This window comes from Typha angustifolia, chromosome 14 (assembly GCF_048772165.1).
Source record: "Typha angustifolia cultivar Huaian chromosome 14, ASM4877216v1, whole genome shotgun sequence".
NCBI classification, from domain to species: Eukaryota; Viridiplantae; Streptophyta; class Magnoliopsida; order Poales; family Typhaceae; genus Typha; species Typha angustifolia.
Window position 1 is genome coordinate 2,136,929 of NC_133252.1, and position 26,456 is coordinate 2,163,384.

General features: G+C 37.4%; 5 protein-coding genes across 10 annotated transcripts; 2 read left to right on the plus strand and 3 right to left on the minus strand.

Moving 5' to 3' along the window:
* On the minus strand, positions 1–1,365 carry LOC140776451 (transcription factor MYB2-like). 2 transcript variants are annotated; one of them, XM_073120163.1, is made up of 3 exons: positions 1,139–1,365; positions 926–1,055; positions 1–832 (listed from the first exon to the last, which is right to left on the minus strand). In XM_073120163.1, the coding sequence occupies exons 1-3, from the start codon at positions 1,332–1,334 to the stop codon at positions 274–276; spliced, it is 885 nt and encodes a 294-aa protein (XP_072976264.1). In that variant the 5' UTR covers positions 1,335–1,365; the 3' UTR covers positions 1–273. The 2 variants fall into 2 exon arrangements, with proteins under 2 accessions (XP_072976264.1, XP_072976263.1); XM_073120162.1 differs by having other exon boundaries at positions 1–844.
* Positions 1,366–8,459: 7,094 nt separating this feature from the next.
* LOC140776502 (transcription factor MYB2-like) lies at positions 8,460–9,444 on the minus strand. The gene is made up of 3 exons (XM_073120231.1): positions 9,346–9,444; positions 9,136–9,265; positions 8,460–9,046 (listed from the first exon to the last, which is right to left on the minus strand). Exons 1-3 carry the CDS (start codon positions 9,401–9,403, stop codon positions 8,494–8,496), a joined length of 741 nt encoding a protein of 246 aa, XP_072976332.1. The 5' UTR covers positions 9,404–9,444; the 3' UTR covers positions 8,460–8,493.
* A 4,177-nt stretch (positions 9,445–13,621) lies between these two features.
* On the plus strand, positions 13,622–17,744 carry LOC140775760 (uncharacterized). Of its 5 annotated transcripts, none has more exons than XM_073119180.1 (4): positions 13,622–16,207; positions 16,288–16,362; positions 17,148–17,338; positions 17,488–17,744. In XM_073119180.1, exon 1 carries the CDS (start codon positions 13,866–13,868, stop codon positions 15,834–15,836), a length of 1,971 nt encoding a protein of 656 aa, XP_072975281.1. In that variant the 5' UTR covers positions 13,622–13,865; the 3' UTR covers positions 15,837–16,207; positions 16,288–16,362; positions 17,148–17,338; positions 17,488–17,744. The 5 variants fall into 5 exon arrangements, with proteins under 5 accessions (XP_072975281.1, XP_072975282.1, XP_072975278.1 ...); XM_073119181.1 differs by having other exon boundaries at positions 17,497–17,744; XM_073119177.1 differs by having other exon boundaries at positions 17,148–17,744.
* A 425-nt stretch (positions 17,745–18,169) lies between these two features.
* LOC140775761 (small ribosomal subunit protein bS1c-like) lies at positions 18,170–22,331 on the minus strand. Its single transcript, XM_073119182.1, has 7 exons — positions 21,949–22,331; positions 20,753–21,028; positions 20,259–20,339; positions 19,245–19,526; positions 19,052–19,162; positions 18,885–18,971; positions 18,170–18,570 (listed from the first exon to the last, which is right to left on the minus strand). Exons 1-7 carry the CDS (start codon positions 22,246–22,248, stop codon positions 18,466–18,468), a joined length of 1,242 nt encoding a protein of 413 aa, XP_072975283.1. The 5' UTR covers positions 22,249–22,331; the 3' UTR covers positions 18,170–18,465.
* Positions 22,332–24,419: 2,088 nt separating this feature from the next.
* Positions 24,420–25,972, plus strand: LOC140775913 (galactinol synthase 2-like). The gene is made up of 4 exons (XM_073119405.1): positions 24,420–24,810; positions 24,913–25,236; positions 25,341–25,475; positions 25,564–25,972. Exons 1-4 carry the CDS (start codon positions 24,487–24,489, stop codon positions 25,762–25,764), a joined length of 984 nt encoding a protein of 327 aa, XP_072975506.1. The 5' UTR covers positions 24,420–24,486; the 3' UTR covers positions 25,765–25,972.
* Positions 25,973–26,456: the final 484 nt, after the last annotated feature.

Here is a 26,456-nt window from a genome sequence, read left to right on the forward strand (position 1 = left end):
ATAGACATTTGATATTACAAAACATAAAATACGTTACAATTTAGATCAATCTTACGACAACCTTCGTAAATACGACCCTATTTTTAGCTCAATTCTTGATTTGCTGAGCTGATTACACTTAATTTAGAGATAATCTACATGAATCGGCAATACAAAGTAATACTTAGTCGTCAAAAGAATGAGCAAAAACCCATCAGATAAGCGTTAATCTAGACTTCTATATATATAGATAGATATATATATTTGATAATATTGCACAAGAAAACGATCCTTTTAGAGTTGTTGCAGAAACGAATTATCCTCTAAACTCCATAGGTTATCTACCCAGTCTCTGAAATCCAAGTCCGGTAACCCCACGTTAGAATAACCTCCGGGGCTCGGAAGCGACTCATCCCATCCTCCACCGCACTGAGCTGCCTGCTGGATCCCGTCGCCTCCCAGCATGCCGTAGCAATCGGCGGAGCCGCCGCCATGGGAAACCGGAGGTGACGAGAACTGCAACCCGGCTGTGTCCGACGACGACCACGTGACGCTGGAGATCTCCGGGCTCGGGTTCACCTGCCCGGACTCGCTGACCGGATCCATGCTTTTGCACGTGGCGGCCATGGGGACGTTGGCTTCCTCGTAGATGGAAGCCCGCGAGCTGCCGGAGTTGGCTGCCTGGATCCTCTCCATGAGGCGAGGTATCCAAAGGTACATCAAGAGGTCCTTGAACTGCTTGCTTTTCACGTCGCATTTGAGGTGCTTCGCGTGCTTTTGCACTCTCGTCCTCCAGTAATTCTTAATCTCGTTATCCGTCCTCCCCGGCAAGTGCTGCGCTATCTTCGACCACCTACCAAATTCGCTGCAACGTTAGAAGAGGACTAAATAGTAAATATGGGAAACCTCCAGCAGTAATTTTTTTTTTCTAAAGAAGATTGCTCACCGGTTCCCCCACCGGGAGTGGAGCTCGAGGATGAGGAGCTGCTCCTCAGGGGTGATGTTACCCCGACGGACGTCCGGGCGGAGGTAGTTGAGCCACCTAAGCCTGCAGCTCTTGCCAGACCTTCTGAGACCTAATAATTAAGCTAGTTACGATTCATCCCATGTTCATTATGCTTACAGTAAAGTGAAGCTTAGATATCACACAGTTACATACCTGCGCAGCGGGCTAGAGAATTCCAGTTGCCCTCGCCATTAGCGGCAATAGAGTTCATGAGCAAAAGATCTTCTTCGGCCGTCCAAGGACCTCTTCGCATGTCCATCTCCTCATCAGTAGTTGTTCGTATAGTAGTAGAGCAGTTAGAAGCGCTTCCATGGTGGTCTGTACCAACTCTGTTGAGGCCCACTTCCATAGCTGACTTAGATCTTGTGGTGCAGTCCAAAAGGAAAAAGGAAGAATAATAAAGATCGTTGAGGAGGAGCGGGAGAGGGGGTTGGGTTTTTATAGAGGGGAAAGATGAGATTAAAAGGGATGGATGGGATTAGATTAAGGTAATTAAATGGCGAAAAGCAAGTGGAGGCAACTGCTTAATTATCTGATTAGACTTAAAATAGCGTCAGAAGGGTTTTGAAGTTTGACTCGTCTCTCTCTCTCTCTCTCTCTCTCTCTCTCTCTCTCTCTCTCTCTTCCCGATGGCATATTGTACTTTCCTCTGTACTCTGTAAGTCGGTAGGTGGGGATTTGTCACTTTGAATGTCACAGTAAGTATGGACAAGCCAACTTGATCAGTTCAAACATAACCATGGCTATTCTGGTAATATACTATATGTTTCATTCTTTCTTGAGAGTCGTGAGTACATGTTCAAAGAGCGTTTTGATAACAAAAGAAACTATCAGACTTTAATCCCAACATTTATAATGAATCAAGCTCATAGCCTTCGTCGTCGTGAGTTGGTAAAACCCAACTGATAATAAGATCGATAAAATGAGATATTCACCTTAAACATCCCTGAAGATGATCCAACATGAGTTCTCTCACAAGTCATTAGCAACGTTCACAATAATCTGAGACTCAGTAAAGATATATATATATCTATAGATGTAAAATGTGGTAATTAATTAACTTGTGGCATTCCCAGATCTAAAGCATTGTAATAGATCTAGACATGACTTTGCCAAGGCAAAAGTGTAAAAATAAGTGACCCTCGTTTTCAAGGGGAGATATAGACCCCCCCAAATTGTCTACTTCTAGACTGTGGGTGAATCAAGAGAGTGTGTGTTATTCTGAGCTGAAGCGTGTTTGACTGAAACATCTCTACGTGGATTAATAGTAGTTTAATGTCGCTCCTTTCTTAATCTTTTTGACTTCAGATGCGTGTAGTCATCTACATTTTATTTTATACTCATATATAGCTACACTTCCACTTCATGCTTAACTAGAATTATCAAATTAATGTTAGTTATTAATTACAGGCCTTGCTTTCTAAATTAGAGGGATTCAAAGAGTTGAGTTGCAAGATATCTATTCACCATGCTTTCTGATCAACAATTAATAATAGGCACAGCTGGACTTTAGTGATGATTGTTCTAACTCTAAGCAGCAAATATTAGCTAATCTATTACTAGTTCAAATAAATTGAATCTGATTGACTTTTATACAGAATTTGAATTGACTTTTGAATGCCACATTACCTGTGACATTCTAGTTGTTTGACTATCTGAGTGGAGCAAAACAGTCTGACCAAATCGATCCTTACACAGCCATATTCAATTTAATTAGGTCAATGCCAACAATAAGTTGGTTCACTCTGTCTACCAATTTAATAGTTAATTATTCTAGATATTTATTTCCTTATTCAAAGCTATCAGGTTGACGATGCTTCCATAGCTGCAGTCAGAGCTCAAAAACCCTAGTAAAGTTATATGGGACTGTAGTTAATGCTATTTCTCCATAAGCACTAGAATAGAAACAATGGTATGGAATATACTTCAATTGATTCGATGAAGAATATTAGCTTTCGAAGGGACTCATAGCATCTTTGTCTTGATACCACTTGTTCTTACAGCTTAACACCAACTTGTCGAAGTGTCATCTCGCTTCGTGCGTGTGTGATTCAATCTCATTAAGCATCAAAAGAGAGTAAAGTTGTATGTGAAGGACCCTCTTAATAGAAAAAAAAAAATATTAAATGGCGACAATAACAAAAAAAAATACGAATTTAAAACATCTAGGATAGAACAACCAATATCTAAGAAATATACCCACTTATACATACTGCCTAGTACAAAAACTCATACACAACAGACCACGAAAGATTCTTTTATTATTTTTCACTATTGTCCATATATTAGCTTCTTACTAACCTTTTAAGTTGTTCATATTGTTTCCCGATCATATTGTATTGTTCATGTATCATGCACATTCTGCACCTTTATATTGCTCCATTCAACATCGCATCTCTTATTGGAGGACTCCTAGTGTACTCATCATGGATCTCTGTTCAAAGTCTAAACATCCAAAATCTTCATCTAAGCATCCAAAATCTATGTATTTGAATGTCACCCTTTCTTAATTTGATGGAGACAAAAAGAAAAGAAAAGAAAGACTGAAGGGTGATGATGAACATTACATCCCTCTCACTCCCGAGTAGCTACAACATCTTTAATCCTCTCTATATCACTCAACCAAGATTTCTAAAGCATTTCTTTGTGAGAGCTTAAGTATAACTAATCACATGTTCAAAGTCTAAGAGATGCATAGGTAGGAGGAAAAAAGAAAGAAAAATCACACTCTACATAGGTATCTTTTTTTGTGCTTCAATTTTCTTTTCTTTCGTGCCCACCGTCACTGATACGGTGGGCTATCGTCGACTTAATTTATAAACATATATTATTTATTTATTTACTTTTATCGTTAGCCTATGTGAGGTCAACGATGAAGAATATGGCAAAGATGATAATCCAATTAAGTGGCGAATGCATCAGTAGTGGAGGCGAAAAGCAAAGATGTTGATGTGTTGGATAGAATTCAAAAGGGTTGCTCAACAGAAGTGAGGAGAGAAACTTAAGTGATTTGCCTTCTTAGATCATCGTCTAGATGCACTGGCATCTATAATGACTTAGGTACACTTTTCTCCATTTCAAACTCCCTACTTGGAATCTTCAAACCGTGGGCATAAACGAGGTTGAAGGTTAAGTAATAGCTGCGCTACCTACCATCCATCATTTTCCTCTACACCCTTCAATCTCCATTCGAAAGATTAATTAATAACTGACGTGCAAATTAACACCATTCTTAAAGCCAATATATCTTTCTAATCCTTTCTGAAGGTTTATATATATATATATATATACAAAATTGTTCATGAATAAACATATATATAGTCATCCTTACTGTAGTTTATTCTGGATGCCACAAGGAATTGGAACACTTTTCTTTTGTAAATGCATCGTGCAGGAACTTTGGCACCCACTTGCAAAGGCAGGAGCTATATAAGAAAGCTTTTTCTTGCAACCATCCACTCATAGATTGACACATCATACCAAGAGTGTACAGCCCCTGTCATTTTCCAAGTTTCCTTTTTTCCCTCTCTCTCTATGTAGCAAGCGTGCTGAGATCCTATCGGAGTTGAAGCTTTTCAATGTGTTTTAGCTATGGTTGGTAGAAAGCTTCGCAAAGGAAGAGGAGGAGGAAGAAGAAGAGAGGAAAAAAATAAGAAGAGAAAGAGAAAAGAAATACAACATTGTTCATGTTTTCTAAAGACCAAATAGAGTCAATCAAGAGGGTGCCAACTGAATGCTAGACACTGTTCATGTTTATCCTAATTGATATTAGAATGAGAATATTATTCATTTTCTACCACATTATCTCAGTACTCTTCTTTTGTTGTTCTCTTTCTGTTTAGTTTTCTTCATATCATTAGATCACCATGGCTTGTTTCTTTGATCTTAGAAACCTCTTCTTGCTGTCCATGTCATTTTCTCTTCTTCGAACCACACACTTAATCTTCCTCACTGCAAAAGTAATCTACCAAACACTTGTTTGGGAGTAGTTTATTAGGAACATATATAGGAGTCAATCTATATACGTTCCTAAGCTAGAAAACTCATAATCTGAAATCGATGTAGATTATGCAAACAAATTAGATATCTGGGAAGCATCTAATATACAATTAATCCACTCATGATTCATGGATACTTTAGGGATGAATCAGGTGATCAGTCTATTGCAGGTTTTTGCTCCAGGTTTATACAAGTGGGGAAGCCTTGACGGGCTGCCCTATAAAACATCCAGAAAGATCCAATACATGTATGAATTTTTGTACCGATTTGTATAAATGGTGAAATGTAGTTTTCTTCGTTGGGAGGATTTTCTATATATATATTTGAGTCTGAGATTACTGTGATTATTTGATTCTTTATATATAACAAGTGATATCAGTATGTCACGGAGAATTCCAACATAAAGATATTACTATCCTCGTAGCCTCCAAAATTCCAGTTCTACATAATTGACACAGTATCTAGCTAGACGTAAAATGGGCCAGACATAAAGGCCCAAAACTCTTGAGGCTCAAAGGATCTATCGGCCCATTGGCCTTTTTATTTAAAGGGTAATCAAGTAAATAAAAATAAGAAAACTAAACCATAATAAGCCTTAATGTTATGATCCGACCACATGGGTTAAGTCGAGTTAAGTTGGTTAGTTAGTTTTATCTTATTATTTTAAATTTTAAATAAATCAAATAATTTGTATGTGGATCCGATCTACTAGGACTCTACACATATAAATAAGAGTAGTTATGTGTTAGGGGAGTTAAGTTATTTTATTATCTCATATCTTTTAGTTAGATTGTCCTTATCTTTCTATGGCTATATCATAACAGCTACCCTAGGGGTGAAAACAGGTCGGATTAACTCCGATCTGACTCAACTCGGATCGGATTCGATAAAAAATTTCTGTCCGATTCGGATTCAGATTTAAATATGGATAGAATTTTTAAAAAAAAAATAAGATACGGATTCGGATACGGGTCGGATATATTTTTCGAATTCGGATACGGATATCAGATATCCGTTTACCCGCATATTCTTTTAAATAATTTACAATTTTTAGTTTGCTTATTTAAATAGTAAATATTAATATTATTACTAATAATACGTTATATATTATTTATAGAGATTAATTTATCTAATTTTATATATTTGACGTACAAAGAAATTATTTGTTATAAAACTCTTAATAATTTTATGTTAATTATATTTAAATAAAAATATTATAATTATTTTAAATTCAATTAATATCCGTTTAAGATCCAATCATTTATCCGAAAATTATCTGTATCTATTTAGTTAGGATATGGTTTAAAAAAATTTTATCCGTCCAATATCCGTATCCGAATCCATATCCGAACTAAAAATATGGATCCAAATATGGGTTAAACATTATTTGATCCATATCCGATCCGTTTTCACCCCTAAGCTGCTCTATCTTATCGTCGTCCACTACACTCTAACAACTCTCGCAACGTCGGATATTTACTATTTTACCCTATTTTACTTTACTCTATTATTTTATTAATATCTTTTCATTTAGCTGTCGAATTCTCGTGAAACTAGATCCATTAGAAACATAACTTCCGAAGCTATCTTTATATAAATTTTTACAATTTTTTTACGTCTAGATTGAACCAGATCTAAACGGTAACACTTAATGTGCATTACATCCCAGCACCGATGACAAAGAAAGCATTAAAAAAAAGTTTTAGAAACAGTTGAATATTCTATTAATTTAAATACATAAACTATTGCCCATCAAAAACACCCTGAGCTGTGCAGTATATATATTTATTCTTTTGATAGTGAGAGCATTTTATATTGTTTTATACCTATGTGTATGATTGCCTCCAATTAAAAAATATATATAACATTGAGATATTTTTGAGGATTAAACCATGCAGGATAAACTGTAAATGATAATAAAAATGAAATACATTAAATCAATTTTCCTAACTTTAAAAGGGCAAGTCCACTATTTTCTTTTCATTAATTACCTTGGGAATTATTAACTAATTAATATAAACACAAGCCAGGCAGATGTTGTTATTGTCCTCTAAGTTACAGCAATTTTGTTACATATATATATATATATATAATACAAGATAATTTTTGGCAGCATACATGCGCCTAATTATGATAAATAGTAAATTGGATTGAGACCTCCACTGGCTAAGTGGGAATGTCCACGTGTGACACAAACATAAGAACAAAATACCCTTTTAGTTTACTTGTCATTATTTATCCTGATAATCATTAATCAACTTCAACATCATCATCATGAGCATTATCTGTCACTCTCTAGGGTTGTTATGGATCCCCCCACCCCAATGAATCTTATGAACCAATACAGATGCATTGACATCTTATATTTGTTTGAGTGAATTAAAATATAAATCTTACTATAATTACTAAGGGAAATATGAAATAATTTATTAACTTTGAAAAAACGTGGATCCTTATGTATGCTCTGATACTAATTTAATTTTTTTTAATTATATATAATCTAAAATATGGGATCTAACGTATGATTAATAAAATAAACACGAAAAATAAAGTATGTAAAGACTATTGCAAACACAAGATAATTTATGTGGAAAAATTTTAAACTGTATAAAAATCTAAATTTGGATCAAACTAACTAGTAAAATTTATAATAATTATAAAAAGCTTATATATCGTCGGTCGATCTTTAAATTTGATTTTTTTTCATCTAAGTGATCCTTAAGATGTTGTTCTTCTAGAACTGAGAAAGACATACTGAGTTGAGAGTGATTTTCTGTGTTCTATGTAAAACTAGGTGTTCTCTAATAAATCTCAAAAAGATAATCAAAAGAGATATATATATGACTTATTGGGATTATGTTACAATCTCCATAAATATCTCTTCCAGATACAGTAGAATATTCCCTTAAAAATTCTCTATGGGTTCTGCATGTTTGATAAAATTCTGTACTAGCCTTTGAACGAGCTCAGTTCAAAGTCATTAGTACTTAAAAACTCAATTTATAGATTTCGTCAAACATCCTTAAGAACTTCTGCTACTGCAAAGAAACGTATGTATCTGAAAACATTACTAGTGGTGTTCGAACATCTCCACTTAAAAAAGGATCGTCTCACTTGAAATTCTTCAATAATTAAAGTCATAGGTTGAATTCTTTCACTTCAAAATTAATTTTTAATTTTAATCTTTTTCATCATATATCTCATACTTTGTGCATATATTTATACATAATAGTATTTAGAGACGTGAATTTGTTAATTACAGAGAGTAGAAATAAAAACTTTAGGAACTTTATTAGACTTACCATGTCATATATCATTCGTTGGAAATAGGAAAAATATATTCACTCAAACTATTGATTTCTGAGCTTGTAACGCTGTACAGATTATCTACATGAAATCGACGACACGAAGTAATACATAGCAATCAAATGAACGAACAAAACCCATCAGATAAGCGCTCTAAGATCACTTAGTTTTCCCATAATCTATTGCACAAGTAATCGATCCCTTTAGAGTTGTTGCAGAAACGAATTATCCTCTAAACTCCATAGGCTATCTACCCAGTCTCCGAAATCCAAGTCCGGTAATCCCAGGTTAGAATAACCTCCGGGGACCGGAAGCGACTCCGGCCATCCTCCACCGCACTGAGCTGCCTGGATCCCGCCACCTCCCTGCATGCTGTAGCAATCGGCGAAGCCGCCATGGGAGAGCGGAGGTGACGAGAACTGCAACCCGACTGTGTCCGACGACGACCCCGCCACCCTTGAAATCTTCAGGCTCGGGTTCACCTGCCCGGACTCGCTGCCCGGGTCCATGCTTTGACACGTCCCAGCCATCGGGACGTTAGCTTCCTCGTAGATGGAAGCCGGCGAGCTGCCGGAGTTGGCTGTCCGGATCCTCTCCATGAGGCGAGGCATCCATAAATACATCATGAGGTCCTTGAACTGCTTGCTATTCACGTCGCATTTCAGATGATTCGCGTGCTTTTGCACTCTCGTCCTCCAATAATTCTTTATCTCGTTATCCGTCCTCCCCGGCAGCTGCTGCGCTATCTTAGACCACCTTAGATAAAAATTAGTGAAAACATTAGGACTAAATAGTAATCTGGAGAACTAGAGGGAGGATATATATATTCTTTAAAGATTGCTCACCGGTTCCCCCATCGGCAGTGAAGCTCGAGGATGAGGAGCTGCTCCTCGGGGGTGATGTTACCCCGGCGGACGTCGGAGCGGAGGTAGTTGAGCCACCTGAACCTGCAGCTCTTGCCGGTTCTTCTGAGACCTAATAATTATATGTTCATTAGATTATATAAAACTTAAATATCATTACAATTATATATGTGTGTGTGTGTATGTATATACCTGCGCATGGAGCCAGAGAATTCCAGCGGCCCTCGCCATTAGCGGCAATATAGTTCATGAGTAAGAGATCTTCTTCGAACGTCCAAGAACCTCTTCGCAAGTCCATCTCCTCATCAGTAGTTGTTTGTGTAGCAGTAGAGTTGCTAGAAGCGCTTCCATGGCGGTCTATACCAACTCCGTGCAGGCCCATTTCCATAGCTCGCGTAGATCTTCTGGTGTAGTCTATCGTCCAAAAGGGAAGATGGAAGAGTAGTAGAGATCGATGAGGGGGGAGCGGGAGAGAGGGTGGTTGGGTTTTTATAGAGGGGAAGGAAAATGAGATCAAGAGGGATATATACGATGGATGGGGATTAGATTAAGGTTAAGGTAATTAAAAGGGCCAAAAGCAAGTGGCAGCAACTGCTTAATTATCTGATAAAGACTAATTAAAACAGACTAATTAAGAAGGGTTCTTGAAGTTTGACTCGTCTCTCTCGTCCTCGTCGCATTTTGTCCTCCCTAGGTAGGTGAGTAGGTAGGTGGATTTGTCACTGGAATTTAGACTTCTCTTTCTCCATTCCATTTATCTTCATTCTATAACACCCTATTCTGGTAATTATATTTCTTAATTTCTTCTTTAAACTCATAAATCTTGCGTAAATAGCGCTCTAATAAAAATATATATATATTAAATTAAATCAAAGAAAAGACCCAAGAGTTGGGATTATATTTTTTAATAAGTAAACTGAAATAAACACATTCCCAAAAAAAATTGAAGTAAACTAACGTGTAAAAATAAGTGATCCTCGTTTTCAAGAGGAGATTGAGACCGACCCGGTGTGTGTTGTTCTGAGCTGAAGCGTGTTTGACTAAACCATCTCAAGGTGGATTAATAGTAGTCCAATGTCACTGTTTGATTAATCCTTTTGACTTCAGATGCATGTAGGCATGTACAATTTGTTTTATACTCACAGATAGCTACACTTCCACTTCATGCTTTATTAGAATGTATGGGTTATTAATCATCAAAATTATAAATATTACATGGCCTTACCATCTAAATTGTTACAAGGCTATTTGGACTTTAGATAGATCTAGGTGAGTGATTAATATCAAAGACAAATCCTAAGTGCATGCTAGTCATTTAGAATTATTATTTTTTAGTGCAAATGAATGGAATCTGATTGACTTTCATATATATTTTTTTATAGGATTGAATCTGAGTTGAATTTTGAATCCCACATTACTGCGACATTCTAGTTGTTTGACTATTTGAATGGAGCAAAACAAATAAGTTGGTTAACTGTAATCTACCAATTTAATAGTTATTTTAAATATTGGTTTCCCTGATCAAAGCTATCGTGTTGATGATGCTTCCAATATAAAGTTATATGGACTGAAGATATTTACATTTCTCAATAAGTTCTTGAATAGGAACCATGGTGTGGAATATAATTTAACTGATTCAATGAAGAATATAAGGTTTTATTGGTTCCTCTCAACCTCGCTGTGATATCTCTTGTTGTGCATAGTCTAGTACTAATTATCGAAATCTTATCTCGTCAAACATTAAAATGAGTAAAATAATCATAATGAATTCAAACACAAATATATACTTTAAAAAATTTCTAAATAAAATAATTACAGGACAATAATAAATTTACTTTCTAAATTATAAAACTACATAGATTCTAAAACATCATGGAATAAAACAAACCTTATCTGAGACGCATACCCACTTGTACATACTGGATGGTATAAACAGTCATGCACGAAGTATCACAGAGAAATTCATACAAAGGTGTCTTTGCTTCTAACTACACAAAAGCTAGGTCTCAAATCCTCAGTGCTCTATGTGCTTGCTATAAGTAATAAGTCCTATTCATGCTACTTGAACAAAAGAAACATAGTATTCCTAACAAAGCTTCTCGTTGCACCACTAGGCAGAAAATTTATTAAAAACATCAGTCATTTATATCTCACCATATAGATATTTATTATTTGACTCATGCATATTTTTCTTTTAATATCTCAAGAATACTTTGGATTACTTTTACCATAACAACAGTTAAAAATAAAAACATAAAATATACCCATTATTTCACTTTAAAATCTAGTTTTCCATTTCTTTTTAAGGTATTTTTCATTAAAATGCGAGGAACTAGTGATAAAATAATTAATCACATGTTCAAAGTCTAAGAGATGCACAGGAAAGAGATTTTTCTTTTTAAAAGAAGAAGAAGAAGAAGATCACTCTCTATAGAGGATCTTTTTGTGCTTTTAATTTTTTTTCTTCTTCTTTTTGTGGTCACCACCACCAGCATGGTAGGCTGTCTTTGTGGTCAACAACGAAGAATATGGCGAAGATAATGATCCAGTTAAGTGCTGAATGCATCAGTAGTGGAGGCAAAAAGCAAAAGATGTTGATGGTTTTGGATAGAATTAAAAAGAGACACTCAACTGAAGCCAAAAAAATAAAAATAAAAACTTAAAAGCTGGCGTTTCAAGCGTAGTTTAATAACTCTGAAGCTATTTACAGTCTGTTAGAGCTCATAGATAATGACTAAGTCTATTAAGACTTAGTAGATCTGTTCGCTAGTAATTGGCCAACCATGAGCTATTAGATTTAAAGTTTTGTTTCAATTCCTTGAATTCCTATACCACTTTGGCTCAGTATGGAAAAGATGTAACAGTCATAGAAAGTCAAAATACATTCATTATGGAAAGCATGTAATAGTAAAATAAAGTCAAAATGCACTCAATATGGGAAGCATGCAACAATCAAAAATATTTAGATTTTGACAATTGAGTATGAGATAGAAAAAGGAAACTTTGTCTCAAAGGTTGTTAGGCAAGATTAGAAAATGACCTCATTTTTGCTTAGAAAATAATTATATGAGAGACTGATTATGAAATTTAGCCCCCTAGTTATTTTATTTTTATTTTATATAATATTTAAAATTAGTTGAGGCTTAGCTTGTTAGCGATCTGATTATTTACCCATAATTGGCCGAGTTAGAATATTTGAGCCTGACTTTAGTGATACAATCTATAAGTAATATCATGGTATTTAAATTTAAAAGTAGTGAACTTTTGAGATATTTTATGTCAAATGACTTGAATATCTGTTGTAATGAATGGATGAGAAAAAAAGAAGATGAGTTATGAGGATAAAATAATTTAATATAATAATTAATTGAAGTGATATATTTTTAAAGATAAATTGATAATTGGATTTCATTGGTAAATATAAAATTAATTGGATGGATGAGGAGAGAAAAATGGAAAAATGGGTTTAAGTAGGTTACCCTAAACCGATTTTAACTTAAACTGATATTTAGGTACTAAACCAGTTTAGTAGTTACTAATATTGATTTTAAAAATAAACCTAAATCACATCTAAAATGCATTAGTGTGTCTTCTCTGATTGTCTGTCTACATGCACTGGCATCTATCATGACTAGAGTGCACTTTTTCAAACCAAAATCCCTCTTTGAGATCTTCTGTATCATGAGTTAGGTACACTTCTTCAAATCAAAATCTCTCATTACTGTGGACATAAAAGAGGTTGAAGGTTAATAGCCCAGCTACCTACCATGGCAATGATTCAATACTAACCTATTAGTTATTAACAATAAGTTTTATCTCTTAATAAATTAAGGGGGTATATTAGAAATTTTACATATGTGATTAGATTATCGATAAGTAATCTTAAATTTAAATATTTTCTTATTGCTTATTTTTATAATCGTTTTCTTAATAACAAGAGCGCAGAGTTTTATCAATTTATTATTATTTTTAATTTTTTTATAAAGAAAATAGATAGCTAAGAGAGATAAATAAAACACTACTAATTTATCCTTATAATTTGAACGGTTCATACGATTAGTATTTCAAGTTAATTTTATTTAATATTATTTAATTTTAACAGTTAAATTAGGAGAGAAAAATTAATAGTTCTTTTTGAATCATCTGTCACCATTTATAAGCTTTAATCTCCATTCTTAAGTTAATAACTGAAGTGCAGACTAACTAATATCATTCTTTAAGGCAATCTTTCTAATCCTCACTGATATATATAAGTTTGTTCATGATATATATATATATATATATATATATATATATACCGGCGAACCTTAATCTTATAATTTAGATCATAAGAAGGGCTTAAGTCGTCTAAAACGGAGAAATAAGAGTCATCTATTTTGGATCCGAACCCGATCGTATACGGGTTAACGGGTTTTAGTATACCCTACCCATTTATTGGAGTCGTAATAGGCCACCGAATAATTTCGAGAGAGATCAACTCGTTGAAGGATTTCTCTCCTCTCTCCATCGTCGATCCGTCTCTCTTGTCTTCTCGACATTCAATTCAAATCCAAAGTTGCGATCTTTCCGGATCGAAACTGTATTTCAACGTCGTCTTCTTCTTCTTCTGTTTTCCAATCTCTGATCCCTTCTAGTTGCGTTAGCCATTACATGGTTTGGCGGCGCAAGTCAACCGCTCAACTGTTCGACGAAATTCCCCCGAGAAGTTTGTTATGTTCTTGGCCAACAGATGTAAGATTTGTCGCTTGGTTTCAAGAACCCAGATCAGATTTTTCTGTTTGGAGCACGCCGAATACGATAACGGCTCTTCGGAGCATCGTAAGAGCTTGTCGGAGATTTTTAGACCGCCGGCGCCGACTTATGCCGATTCTGTTTGTAGACTTAGAAGTGCTCTGCAATCCAAACAATGGTCGGAGACAGTGCGGATGGAATTGGAGAGGCTTAATGTGGAGTTGAACACTTACGTCGTGAATCAAGTGTTGAAGAGCTTGTCGGATTCAGAAACGGCCTACAACTTTTATGTGTGGGCAGAATCACAGCAGTTTTTCGAGCATGATCACTTCACTGTCAAGTCGGTTCTCTCTCTGCTATTGAAAGATCTGAACTTTGTGCTGTTATCGGAGTTTTTGAGAAGAGTGAGGAGTAATGGGCTGTTGCTGCACCGTTCCTTGTATCGAATTCTTATCTCTGGTTATGTCCGTGGGGGACTGATTGATTCAGCGGTAGAAGTCTTTGATGATATGATTGCATCTGGCTGCCGTGTATTTAGTGTCGATTATAATAGGTTCATTGGTGTCTTAGTTAAGAATGGTTGCTTTGATTTGGTAGAGAAGTACTATTCTTTGATGGTTCAACAAGGTTTTTCTTTGACATCATTCACTTACTCGAGGTGGATTTCTGGCTTGTGTGAAGCAAAGAGAATAGGGCTTGTCGAGAAACTCCTCAATGATATGGATAGGATTGGGTCCTTTCCAGATATTTGGGCCTGCAATATATATTTGGATTCTCTGTGCAAGGACAAAAGATTGGATGATGCTCTAAAGGTGTTAGAAACCATGATCAGGAAAGGAAGAGACCCCGATGTTGTTACTTACACAACCATCATCAATGGTTTTTGTGATATTAGACAATTCCCAGATGCAGTAGAGCTGTGGGATGAAATGGTAAAGAGGGGATTTAAGCCAGATAGTGTTGCTTGCGGTGCACTAATTTTTGGTCTATGTAATCATGATAAGGTTGATATAGCTTATGAATTTGCTATGGGAATGTTAAAGATGAATATTGAGCTGAATGTATCTATTTACAATGCCCTTATAAGTGGGTTCTGGAGATCTGGAAGGGTCGATAAAGCACAAGCTATTATATCTTTTATGCGAAGAAATGGATGTGAGCCTGATGTGGTGACATATAATATACTTTTAAATCATTACTGTGATAATGTTATGCTAGACAAAGCAGATAGATTAATAGAAAAGATGGAGATGAGTGGAATAAATCCTGACAGACACAGTTATAATCAACTATTAAAGGGTCTTTGCAAATCTAACCAGCTTGAAAAGGCAAATGCTCTGGTCACTAGGCAGATGGAGACGAGTGGGTTCACTGATGTTGTATCTTGTAACATACTAATTGATGCCTTTTGCAGGACAAGGAGAATGAGAACTGCACTTAAGTTCTTCAAGGAGATGGGTTCTAAAGGAATAGTAGCTGATGCTGTGACATATGGCACTTTGATTAATGGTTTCTTCACAATAGGGCATTCTGATCTAGCTGAGGGTCTTTTTGATCAGATGCTTACGGCTGGAGTTATTCCCAATGTTAATGTGTATAATATTATGATCCACTACTTTTGCAAGGCTGGCCGCATGAAACATGCTCAGAAGTTTTTCACTGACATGATTGATAAGGGCATCTCCCCTGATGTAGTTTCTTTCAACACACTTATAAATGGGCTCAGAAGAAATTGTAGATTAAGCGAAGCCCTGGATCTGTACAATGACATGTACAATAAGGGAGTGTCTCCTGACACCTTGACGTTTAAATTATTGATTGATGGACTTTTGAAGGAGGGAAAGAATATGTCTGCATATAGGATTTGGGAACATATGATGGAAAATGGCTTCACTCTTGACAGAAAGGTTTCAGAAAGACTGATAGCTGCAATTAAGTTGAAGAACAACTAGTAACAGTTATGGTGGAGATGTGCCAACTGCCAAATCTCAGATGAACCAGATCATCTTGATCTGTTGAACTCGTATCATGATGATGTATTCCGTTCAACCAGAAGTTTCAGCTCTGAATGTCGACCAGGAAACAAGTTGCAGATTTGAGGTTTTCAGTGGAAGTTCATAGGCTTGGAGGAACTCATCTATCATTGGAAAATCAGAGGAACTGGATGAAGACAATCTAAAAGTCTAAATTAAAGCATAATCGAACTGTGGCTTTATTCTAAAACTGCTGAGTTGTAGAAACCTCATAATTCATATCATTTCTGGTCAGAATGCTTCGCGTTGACTGAAACTTCAAACCTTACATCAGAGGGTGCATGCATCTTGTAACATCCTTTACTGTTCCGCTGGTACTTCTTCCTTCTTTTATTTTTGTCCTCACTAAACTAATTAAATTTTTTTTTAGGAGACAGAAGATCTGATGCTTGAAGCATTAACATGCTATGTCAATGTAGAGAAATGGCAATGTTGGACAAACAAGGTAAAGCATTTTCACTATTGTTTGTAAGTAATGCAATTTCGCCTCTCCTCCTGAATAGTTTTATCTAGTCAGGTTGCTGAATAGTAATTCATTTGGAATTTTGGTGTTGTTTAAGGTACTCAAGAATAACCAATGATCAGAAGTTTTTCTTTTATTGATTGATCCAGTTGGATAGATGAGTTTTCTCATTTTATTTTATGATTAGATGTTGAAGTAAATAAAAGATACAGTAGACATGCTTTTAGAAATGTAAATAATGGCTATTCCTCCCATTCCCTTATTTTCATGGGGGTAGTTGACTTACTGTCCTAAAGTCAAACAAGAAAAAGGCCCGTGCAATGCAGGGATAGAGAATATAGGCAGCGGAGAATGACATAATTATTGTTTATGTGGAATAATGGGGAGACAGGAATGGTAATAATTTATGCAACAGTTGAATTCGCATCTTTTGAGTAGTCAATTTTGAAAATAGCTTTGTACCTCAACAACTATAACTTGTGAAAAAAAGGTAAATAAATTTAGTTAAAACTTCAGAATTTCACAATATACAATGTCAGAGGTACGTCGGGAATGACTTCTGGAGTCAGAAGATCATTTTGTATCATAAATTAATTAGTTCAATATGTAGAGTTCAGACTTATATTTTGCTACTTCATTTTGCATTACTTATGGCTAATATGCCCTTTTATGGCATGCTTAGACATGCATTTTTTTTCACTGGATAGCTCTTAAAAGTGTTCCTCCCATCTGTTACTTTCTTATTCTTTGATGCATATATGGTTCAGTGGGTAGTAAATGGCTATCATTGAAGATGTGCTTGATTCCCGGTGGTAGATGGATGCTGGTTCCAAATCTAGCTGGTCACCTCTTCGTAGCCTATGTACTCATCTTATAGAGTTGGGTTACCTTCTACCAACAACCTCGTGGTGGAATGCACAGGAAAACCACCATTGAGATATGATGGGCGATATTTATGGTAAGGAATACATTCCTTAATTCACCATCAGTAACACCCATGAAGATCCATCAACCCCAAATACAATCTAAAGATTATAGAGAATAATCCAGACTGTTTACTAGATGAATATTGTACATGGTTTTTACTCTTTGCGGGACCTTGACAAGAATTAACAGGTGAGAAGAAATTTGGGTACAAAGCTGGTTGATTCTTGCAGGACATCAGCAATACATAGAGTATAATTCCTGTTATGGGATTCGGCATGTAGTTCCCTGATGCTCATCAGAAATTAAAGGCGCGAAATGATACGACAAATAATGATTGTGGCTGTTGTAACATTTACGTATAAGTGTCTCTCTCAGTACAGACTATGTGTTATAAGAAACCTGAAATGCATAAGTTGATAAGATTTTGTATTCCTCTTGATTATTGCGAGCATCTATTGTACAATTTTTTTTCTTTTTATGCTTTGGTGTCATTGCAGTTAAATCCAGCGAAACAAGGGAGATAAATATAGGCAAACATTTTCAACTTTAAATTCTTAGGCCTTCTTGGTATAGGGGAATAGTTATTCTGATTGAAGGTCCATATCCATGCCTGACAATAACATCTGCAACTTCAGGGGATGTTTGGTTAAAGATAAAACTTTTCATTGCATAGGGAAAGTTGCATGCTGATTTGTGCCATTATTCCAAAGACAAATCTGATGGAATTTGGACACCAAGAGAAATAATTTCTTGTTAGACAACTTTGCCTATTTGAGTTAGTCATATGGTCAGAAGAAACTGAATAATTTTCACATTACTTGGTCATGGAGAATATCAAACTCTTAACGCAGCAGAATAGGTCTACTTTGTAGCATAACCCCTCTTGCAAATGTAATAAATTTACATTCCTTAAAACGTCAAATAGCAATCCTCAGTAAATCTTACCATTAGACGGATATCAGTTTGGAGGCAAATATGACAAGAAAACTGCATAACAGACAATGTACTTTTCACACTAATAATGTTTCACAATACACGCACAATTGAGCCTTGAAACTGAAAAAGATCCGGTTGGACATGTTAAACCTCTCCAAGCTCCATTGTGAAAGAAGAGATGAAACATCTATTCCTTTCTACAACCTGATAATGGTCGGATGCCTACACCTCTGCTGCAGGTGGGACTTCACTTAAATCCAAACCCTCTGCCGGCAAGTCAGACGTCAGTGGGCCTAATATACCCTCAGAATTGAGAGTCAATCCACTCTACAGAAAGAAAGCAAAAGAAAAATAAAAAACAACAGATCAGCCAATGTGCAGATAAGATAAGCTAGCAGACCGGTATTCAGATAAATAACCAAAAAGACCGTTGAATGAAAGAGGTGTTATCAAACAACAAAATAACGAGTAGAAGCAGTTCAGCTTCTATAGAAATGGCGTCCAGTGATTTAACTTTAATAACTGAGAATTAACCATGTTTATGTGCAATATGATCAAAGAACATAAGATCTGAGACTTCACTTATATGGTAACTTTTACTTTTGATATGAGATCTTTTTGTAGTGCAGAACTATAAGTACCTCAGGCTGGAATCTCAGCATATCTGCACGGGCCATCGCTTCTGCTTGAGCTATTCTCTGCCTGAATGTCTGAGCCATCTCATCCGCCTTATAGAAGCCAAAGAGACAAGGAAATCAGTTGCCATATAAGTCAGGAATGGCGGCAAAAATGCTTGGACTAATGTTACCTTCTCAAATACAAGTTTTGGATTGCGAATCATATCTCCCGGGGTTGGTTCAAGTTTTTTGGTAGAAAGACTTACTCGGCCTCTTTCGCGATCGTGACTTAGGACCATCACCTTATTGCATCACAAGTTTTTCAGCATAAGCTTCAAGGCAATGATAAACAACCAATAGTATGCAAGAATAAGTGTGAAATACCTTGAGGGTGTCCCCAGGTTGAAGGACTGTTGAGATATCTGACACACGATCATGACTAATCTGGCTAACATGAAGAAGACCATTGATTCCACCAATGTCAATAAAGGCACCATAGGGTTTTAGACTCTGGACAGTTCCCAAGACAACTGATCCAATACCAAGCTGAGCTTGACTATCTGCCATCGCCTTGCGATTACTGAGAACAAGCCTAGATTGTTCCTCATCAACCTCCACAAATTTAAGAGGTAGTTCTTTATCTATGAGTTCTTCTGCAGCTGATTTCTGGTTAAGATCCAGTAATGATCAGAATTTCTGTTATCTGAATACAACAACAAATTGCAGACCAGCAATGAAAGTAGGTTGACGATCCAGATTCCAAATCTGAGGTGTCTTGCATACAGATTATAGTTTGCTTATTCAGTTTCAATTTGACTTTTCCATCCATATTTATCACCTTATCTACATTCCAATATGGGACAATGTACTTCCCAATCTTAATCAGAATATTTATGTGTTTAACTATTACACATAATATTTCTTGAAGGTGACTAACTAAAAGTAAGAATATCTGGCACAATGAGAAAAGTGGGTTGGACTGTACTCGTCTGAATCGGATTCATATCCATGTTGATACTTGATGGCCTTATCAGGATACCCACAAGAATTGGAGTACTTTATCTGAATCTAGATACATATGTCTATATATTTAATTTGTTATAAATAGTACAATAGCATGAGAAAAGATACATTTTCTTGTTTTTTGTATCAATTTCTAATTTATTTATTCTATGTAGTTTTGCAATATGCTGTATATTTGAGTAATATTCAATTATAATTTTGATGCATTCGATATCTAGTTCATACCCATATTATATGAAACAAATATGGTTTCTAAGTTTATTATCCATTCAGCATTCCAATGGGTATTTGAACTTGGAAAGAGGAAAAGGATACTGATACGATTTAAAGTTGAAATAAATCCGAGGATACTTTAAGCCAGGTTAAAAAACAAACCGTTGATATCTGCGAAAATGGAACAAAGCCACGAAGTCCTTCCACAATGGCTACCACGCCTCCTTTATTTCCCACAATCACCTATGGCTCATAAAAGATGGTACAATCAAATAGATGGCAAGCAGGAAAGAGTCACTAAGCATGTAAAAACTGTGACTAATCTCATCAAAAAGATATATTCAGAAAAACTTATCAATACACAGAAAAATGGAGAGAAAAAGAGGCAACTTTAGTATAAGAAGGTGAATGTGGAAATGACTCTGAGTCAAGAAAAGGAGAAGAATATTATGTAGATTAACTCTTTACATAATCCAAAAAAATAATAGGTTAAAGCTGAACTTTCTTATAGCAGATTGCAGAAATTTTGCACTTTGCAGAATCATCAATGCGATTGAATTACATGATGTTAACGTTAACAAATGAGAATGAAGATAACTTCATCAAATTTAGCGGTCATTGCATGAGGCAGAAAAATTAGCATATAAGATACTCACCTTACCCTTCACAACAACATCTTCAGCCTGAAGTTGTCTGCACCTTTCCCATGCAAGATCATACTGAATTGACCGTAGACTCAGAATCAGGCTATCATCAGAAGAATTCTCACCAATGACAACAAATTCTTCGACTAATCCTGGAAAAATGCCTGCCTCAGATACATGCTTTATTTTGTGAATGCATGCTTCTTGAACAGGTACATAAGCAGAAGATTTTGCAGTGATGTCAACATAGGCGCCATTCATATCAGTCATGAAAACTGTTCCTTTAACCTGTGAAAATTGATTGGTCAATCAACTAGGCCTCACGAGGAGAGAAAGGCATGTGCAAGCATATGAAAAGAGATAAAACTAATGTCCTTCATGAAGCACAGCAGGTAACGAGAAACTTATTGTCTGCTACTAGAAAATTAAAACATAGGATACTTGGAAGTTGAAGTCCAACAGCCATTTCTCCTTGTGAATTTCCTAGACTGCTTCCTGTACAACCTCAGCTGTTTCGGTATAGCTAGTTCACATGGACTGTACTGGCATAACTTCAAGCACCATTACCATCCCAAAGAAGAAGCATCCCAAAATAAGAAAGCAGGGAATCAAATGAGAAACACCCACAATCTGCTTTCTCATGAATGAATAGCACATGGTGAATATCAAATCAAATATTTTCTTGCAACTATGTTGTACCTCAAGGGAAAAGCTCCCATCAGTGACTACAAAGTAAAAGTCCTCGATAAACATCACATATCACCTCCATTCAAACTTTATACTTTTACAGCTTAGCTTCTCTACAATGTTGTTCTATAATCAATTCAAATAGATATTATCCAGGAAAATCATTTCTGGATGAACACTAAAACTAAAGCACTGGTTCAAGTTGGCATACAAAAGAACGTCACCAATAATAATTTGGAAAGCCTTTTCCAACTCGTGATTCAATCTACCATACCCAAATCTACAGCTATCCATAAAGAAGAACATTTGTGAGCATCAACAGGCACAGGATTAACGGTTAACTTATCTTTTAAGACTGATTGACGGATTGGTCCCATATGGAATATATAACTACACACACTACTGCCCACAGACCTTATGGTTTAAGATTTTAGCTCAAATTGGATACCGACATTATATCACACACCCGAATTCCAAGAACTCATCTTGTAGAGAGAGAGAGAGAGGGAGAAAGATCGCACCTTGGTGCCGACTTCGGAATCAAAATCGTATTTTTCGAGGGCGGCGTGGAAATCGTCGACGGTGAAGGGGACGCCATCCATCGTATTAGTGCGGCATCGGTCGTACGCTTCCTCGAAGACCTCCTTAAGCTTCTGCCGCTCCTTCTGGGCCGGGGTCAGGGCGTAGGTGCCGGCGACCACGGCGGCGACAATAGTAGTGGAGACTCGAGCCGAGGGTTTGGAGGAGGAGGATTTAGACAAGGTAGAGGAGGAGAGAGGTGGGCATCGGAGGCCGGAGAAGTGATGCGCTAACGACGCCATGACGCTGCTCCTGCTCAAGAGCTCTATCCGCTTCTTTATCCACTATAATGGAGGATTAATAAAACGGATAGAGAGAGAGAGAGAGAGAGAGAGAGAGAAGAGAGAGAGAGAGAATGTAATCCTACAAGACGGTGGTTCAAACTGGACCAAACCGGGCTTCTCGTGGGCCCGGCCCGGACAGGACAACAATTTTGCAGGCCGATATTGGGCTTAGACATGCTTCAGCTCGGTAAAGAGTTTACCTGGGCTTTGCCCACATCCGCTAGCATTTAGGGTTCCAACAAAGCAAAACGGTGAGAGAGAGAGAGGAGAAAAGTGAGAAAACTACTATTGTAGCCGAAGCGTTTGAATTCTACCAGCTATGATAAAGATCATGGATTCAATTTTTTCACTAAGATATTTAGGGTTAATATTTAATAAATTTTGTATCTAAGCATTATATATATGTGGTTTAAATTTATTGTGTGACTTGTTTCTTAAAAAGATTGACATAATTATCTAACTTATATATTCGGAAGGACTATTATCTTCGTTCAGCTTAGACTTAGTATACAAGCTCATAATCTACTAAAAATCAATGAGAAAATAAAAGTCAGACTTAGACTTAGGCTGGTCGATAATTTAGCCTCTCATATACGTTAAACGAGAGGAAATTTAGATGCTAAAATCTAGTTAAGCATCTTCTTTTGTTCATATTACTGCTTCATTTTCATATCGTTCAACGACACGTAGATTATATGGGATAAGATCCTTCTAACCTCGGAAAGACAAAAGGTACAATAATATAAGTAATCTAGACACGTTTTTAACTTCTAACTACCATTCTATCTTTTCCTAAGAAATGTTGACAGAGTCGTCAATGTTTGATAATTATGCATGCAGAATCTTCGAGCTTCATTGTCTAAGTGGATAACATAATATTTACCAGAGCTCCTATTGGCAGAGCAAAATATAATAACGGAATATTTTGCCTGAGATAATTATTATAACTCTCAATAATATCAAAGTCGAATCCCATTAGTCGTGGACCAACCCAGAGCTTTGCCGTGACGGCGAAGGAGTTAAATTTAAACCACAACTCAAAATTTTAAATTCGTTTTATAAGTAAAACGCTAATTTTAATTAACATTTCACCGACACGAAAAAGTAGATATTTAAATTTGGAGTGTATTTAATTCCTGTAAAAAAAATAAAGTTTGGAGGATGACTCCCCGCGAAGTACGAAAAAAAATCTACGACCGATATTGCAGCGGACCCCACCATCCCTCCCTAGCACGTCCGTTAGTCTTAATCGACCGTCCGTTTTGGATCAAGTGAATCGCGGGCCGTTAGATGGACGACAGCAAGCAAAGAAACCAATGTATATTGGAAGGTTCCTTTTCTTTGAATTCCGTGGGCGGTGCTGAATCCCGATGGTATCGTTGACAGATAGGAAATTCGCATGTAACACCCCACGTTTAGGTAAATTTAGTCTCGATCTAGTTTACCTTTAAAAGATGAAGATGTCAGGATTGATTCGTACAATCGGGGAAATATAGGGTGTTAATTGAAAGTTTCATTGAGAGAAAACGTGAGGTGGCATCACCGCCTCAGCTGTAGCAGGTGGGATAAGGTCCGAAGCCTTCAATGTGTGGATAAGGGCGGTGGCTCGTTCCTCCACTCACTAACCGGTGACGCCACCGCAAGCTCCCTCGAAGTTTCCTTTCTCGACACGTGATGCCATCGTAAGACATGTAACGCATCCTGGACCAATCTCCACGGCTCGTTCCCCCTCGCCTCGAAAATCGTAACGCCACGTGATCCTTGACAGATCAGACGGTGGTCGTTTAACCGTTTCTTTTGGCTGTGAGGTCAATCGTAACAGTGACACGTAACCGGCTGCTTACCTCCCTTGCCGGCACGTGGACGTCCAGAGAATAACCAGCCAATGAGGCGCTACGGTTCCTGTTAGTTGAAGTCTTACGAAGGTCCACCAAACAGCGACTCCCGTTATTTAATTACCAAAAAGGGCCTCTCGAGAAGGTTCCGTCTTACCTGCCTACGGTCTTCATCCGTACACGTGTATGGCCAGCAACTCCGATCTCCGCACAGCAGAGAAGACAAGCCGACTCCAATTCGGTAATTTCGACCTGCCTACCCGCGCCTATTTAAGTCCCACCGGAGCGCCGAGAATAACCCATATCGACAACCGCAACGAGTTTTGCTTCGAAAAGATCGTGTCTGTTCTAATTCCTGTGAATGGCGCCAGAGACAGCAATGAACGAGTCTGCGGCGGTGGGCAAGTCAGCGCCAACTCCGAAGAGGGCGTACGTGACTTTCCTTGCCGGAGACGGCGACTACGTGAAGGGAGTGGTCGGGCTCGCGAAGGGGTTAAGGAAAGTCGGTGCCAAGTACCCTCTGGTCGTGGCGATGTTACCCGACGTACCCGAGAGCCATCGCCAGCTTCTGGTGTCGCAAGGCTGCATCGTTCGCGAGATCAAACCCGTTTACCCGCCTGAGAACCAGACCCAGTTCGCCATGGCTTATTACGTCATCAACTACTCCAAGCTCCGCATCTGGGAGGTAAGCAAGCTACCAGAGGACTCTTTGTCAAATTTGCAGTTCGGTCCCCCTGGCCTACTGTTAAATTTACAAGTAACAACCTGTGATTAAATTATTTCGCAGTTTGTGGAGTACGAGAAGATGATGTACCTGGACGCGGATATCCAGGTGTACGATAACATCGACCACCTATTCGACTTGCCTGGCGGGTACTTCTACGCCGTCATGGACTGCTTCTGCGAGAAGACGTGGAGTCACACGCGTCAGTACAAGATTGGCTACTGCCAACAGTGTCCGGAGAAGGTGACGTGGCCCCACGATAAGCTGGGCCCACCTCCGTCGTTATACTTCAACGCCGGCATGTTCGTCTCCGAGCCGAGCATGGCCGTCGCCAAGTCGCTGCTCGATACAGTAAACGTTACCACTCCGACTCCTTTTGCCGAACAAGTACGTATAAACTTATCCGGCCCCTATCCCTGATTACAATTCTTTCTGGGTTTTTTTGCATATAACAATTCTCTCACTCTCTCTTTCTCTCTTGGTTACAATAGGATTTCCTGAATATGTTCTTCAAGGATATCTACAAGCCTATTCCACTGGTGTACAACTTGGTCTTAGCCATGCTATGGAGGCATCCGGAGAACGTAGAACTCGAGAAGGTTAAGGTGGTCCACTACTGCGCAGCGGTACGTGTTCGAAAAATCGAAGTCTTTAGTGGGTTTTTTTGCAAGAAGGTCGTAGATAGTAAAATTTTGTGTACATTATCGCATGCAGGGATCGAAGCCATGGAAGTTTACAGGGAAGGAGGCGAATATGGATAGGGAGGATATCAAGGTTTTGGTGGATAAGTGGTGGGATATCTACAACGACGCGTCGTTGGATTACAAGGGCCCGGCCGTGGCCGGCGTCGTCGTGCGAGTGGCGCTATCGGAGGCGGGAGACGTCCATTACGTGACCGCGCCGTCGGCGGCTTGAGGTCGAGGGGTAGGGGAGTGAATTGTGAAAATAATATTATAATGTTTTGGGGTTTTTTTGTAAATTTGAGTGCTGAGGTGGTATGGATATTTTGTATAAGTTTATAGATTGATATGCGTTTTTTTTTTAATTAGAGGGAAAAGGAGCCAAAAAAAGGGTGACTTAATGTCACTGTAATATTAATAATAAAAATATTTATTGTAAATAATTTTGGTGTCTCTTATCTTTATCAATTTAAATTTTCAATATTTTCGATAAAAGAATAGGATAATAAATACTAGTTGCTGGACTTGGTCACACATATAAATCCTTGGCCGTTCAATTCGTTCAATTACACGTTTTTTTTGTGTGGATGATGTGGCGACGTGACACCCTTTTTTTATTTTGATTATATTTGAAAAAGAATTACATTGTTTTAACGTATGATAAGATGATATCTCTAGTGGGCTAATGGCTGATGGCATGCTTACGAGTTGGGGATGGATTAGTAATACTTTCAACATAATTTATTGCAACCAGAATCCGAATTTGAGTCATGAAAACAATGAGAAACATACTATAACTTGCTGTCGACCTCTTCACTGAGTGAAGTGACATGCACGGCAACTACGAATCGGATTCATGAATCATGACTGAGTCGTTGGAAATCTCGATCTTGAAGTGAAGCGGGAAGACTTTTTTTTGCCTCTCTT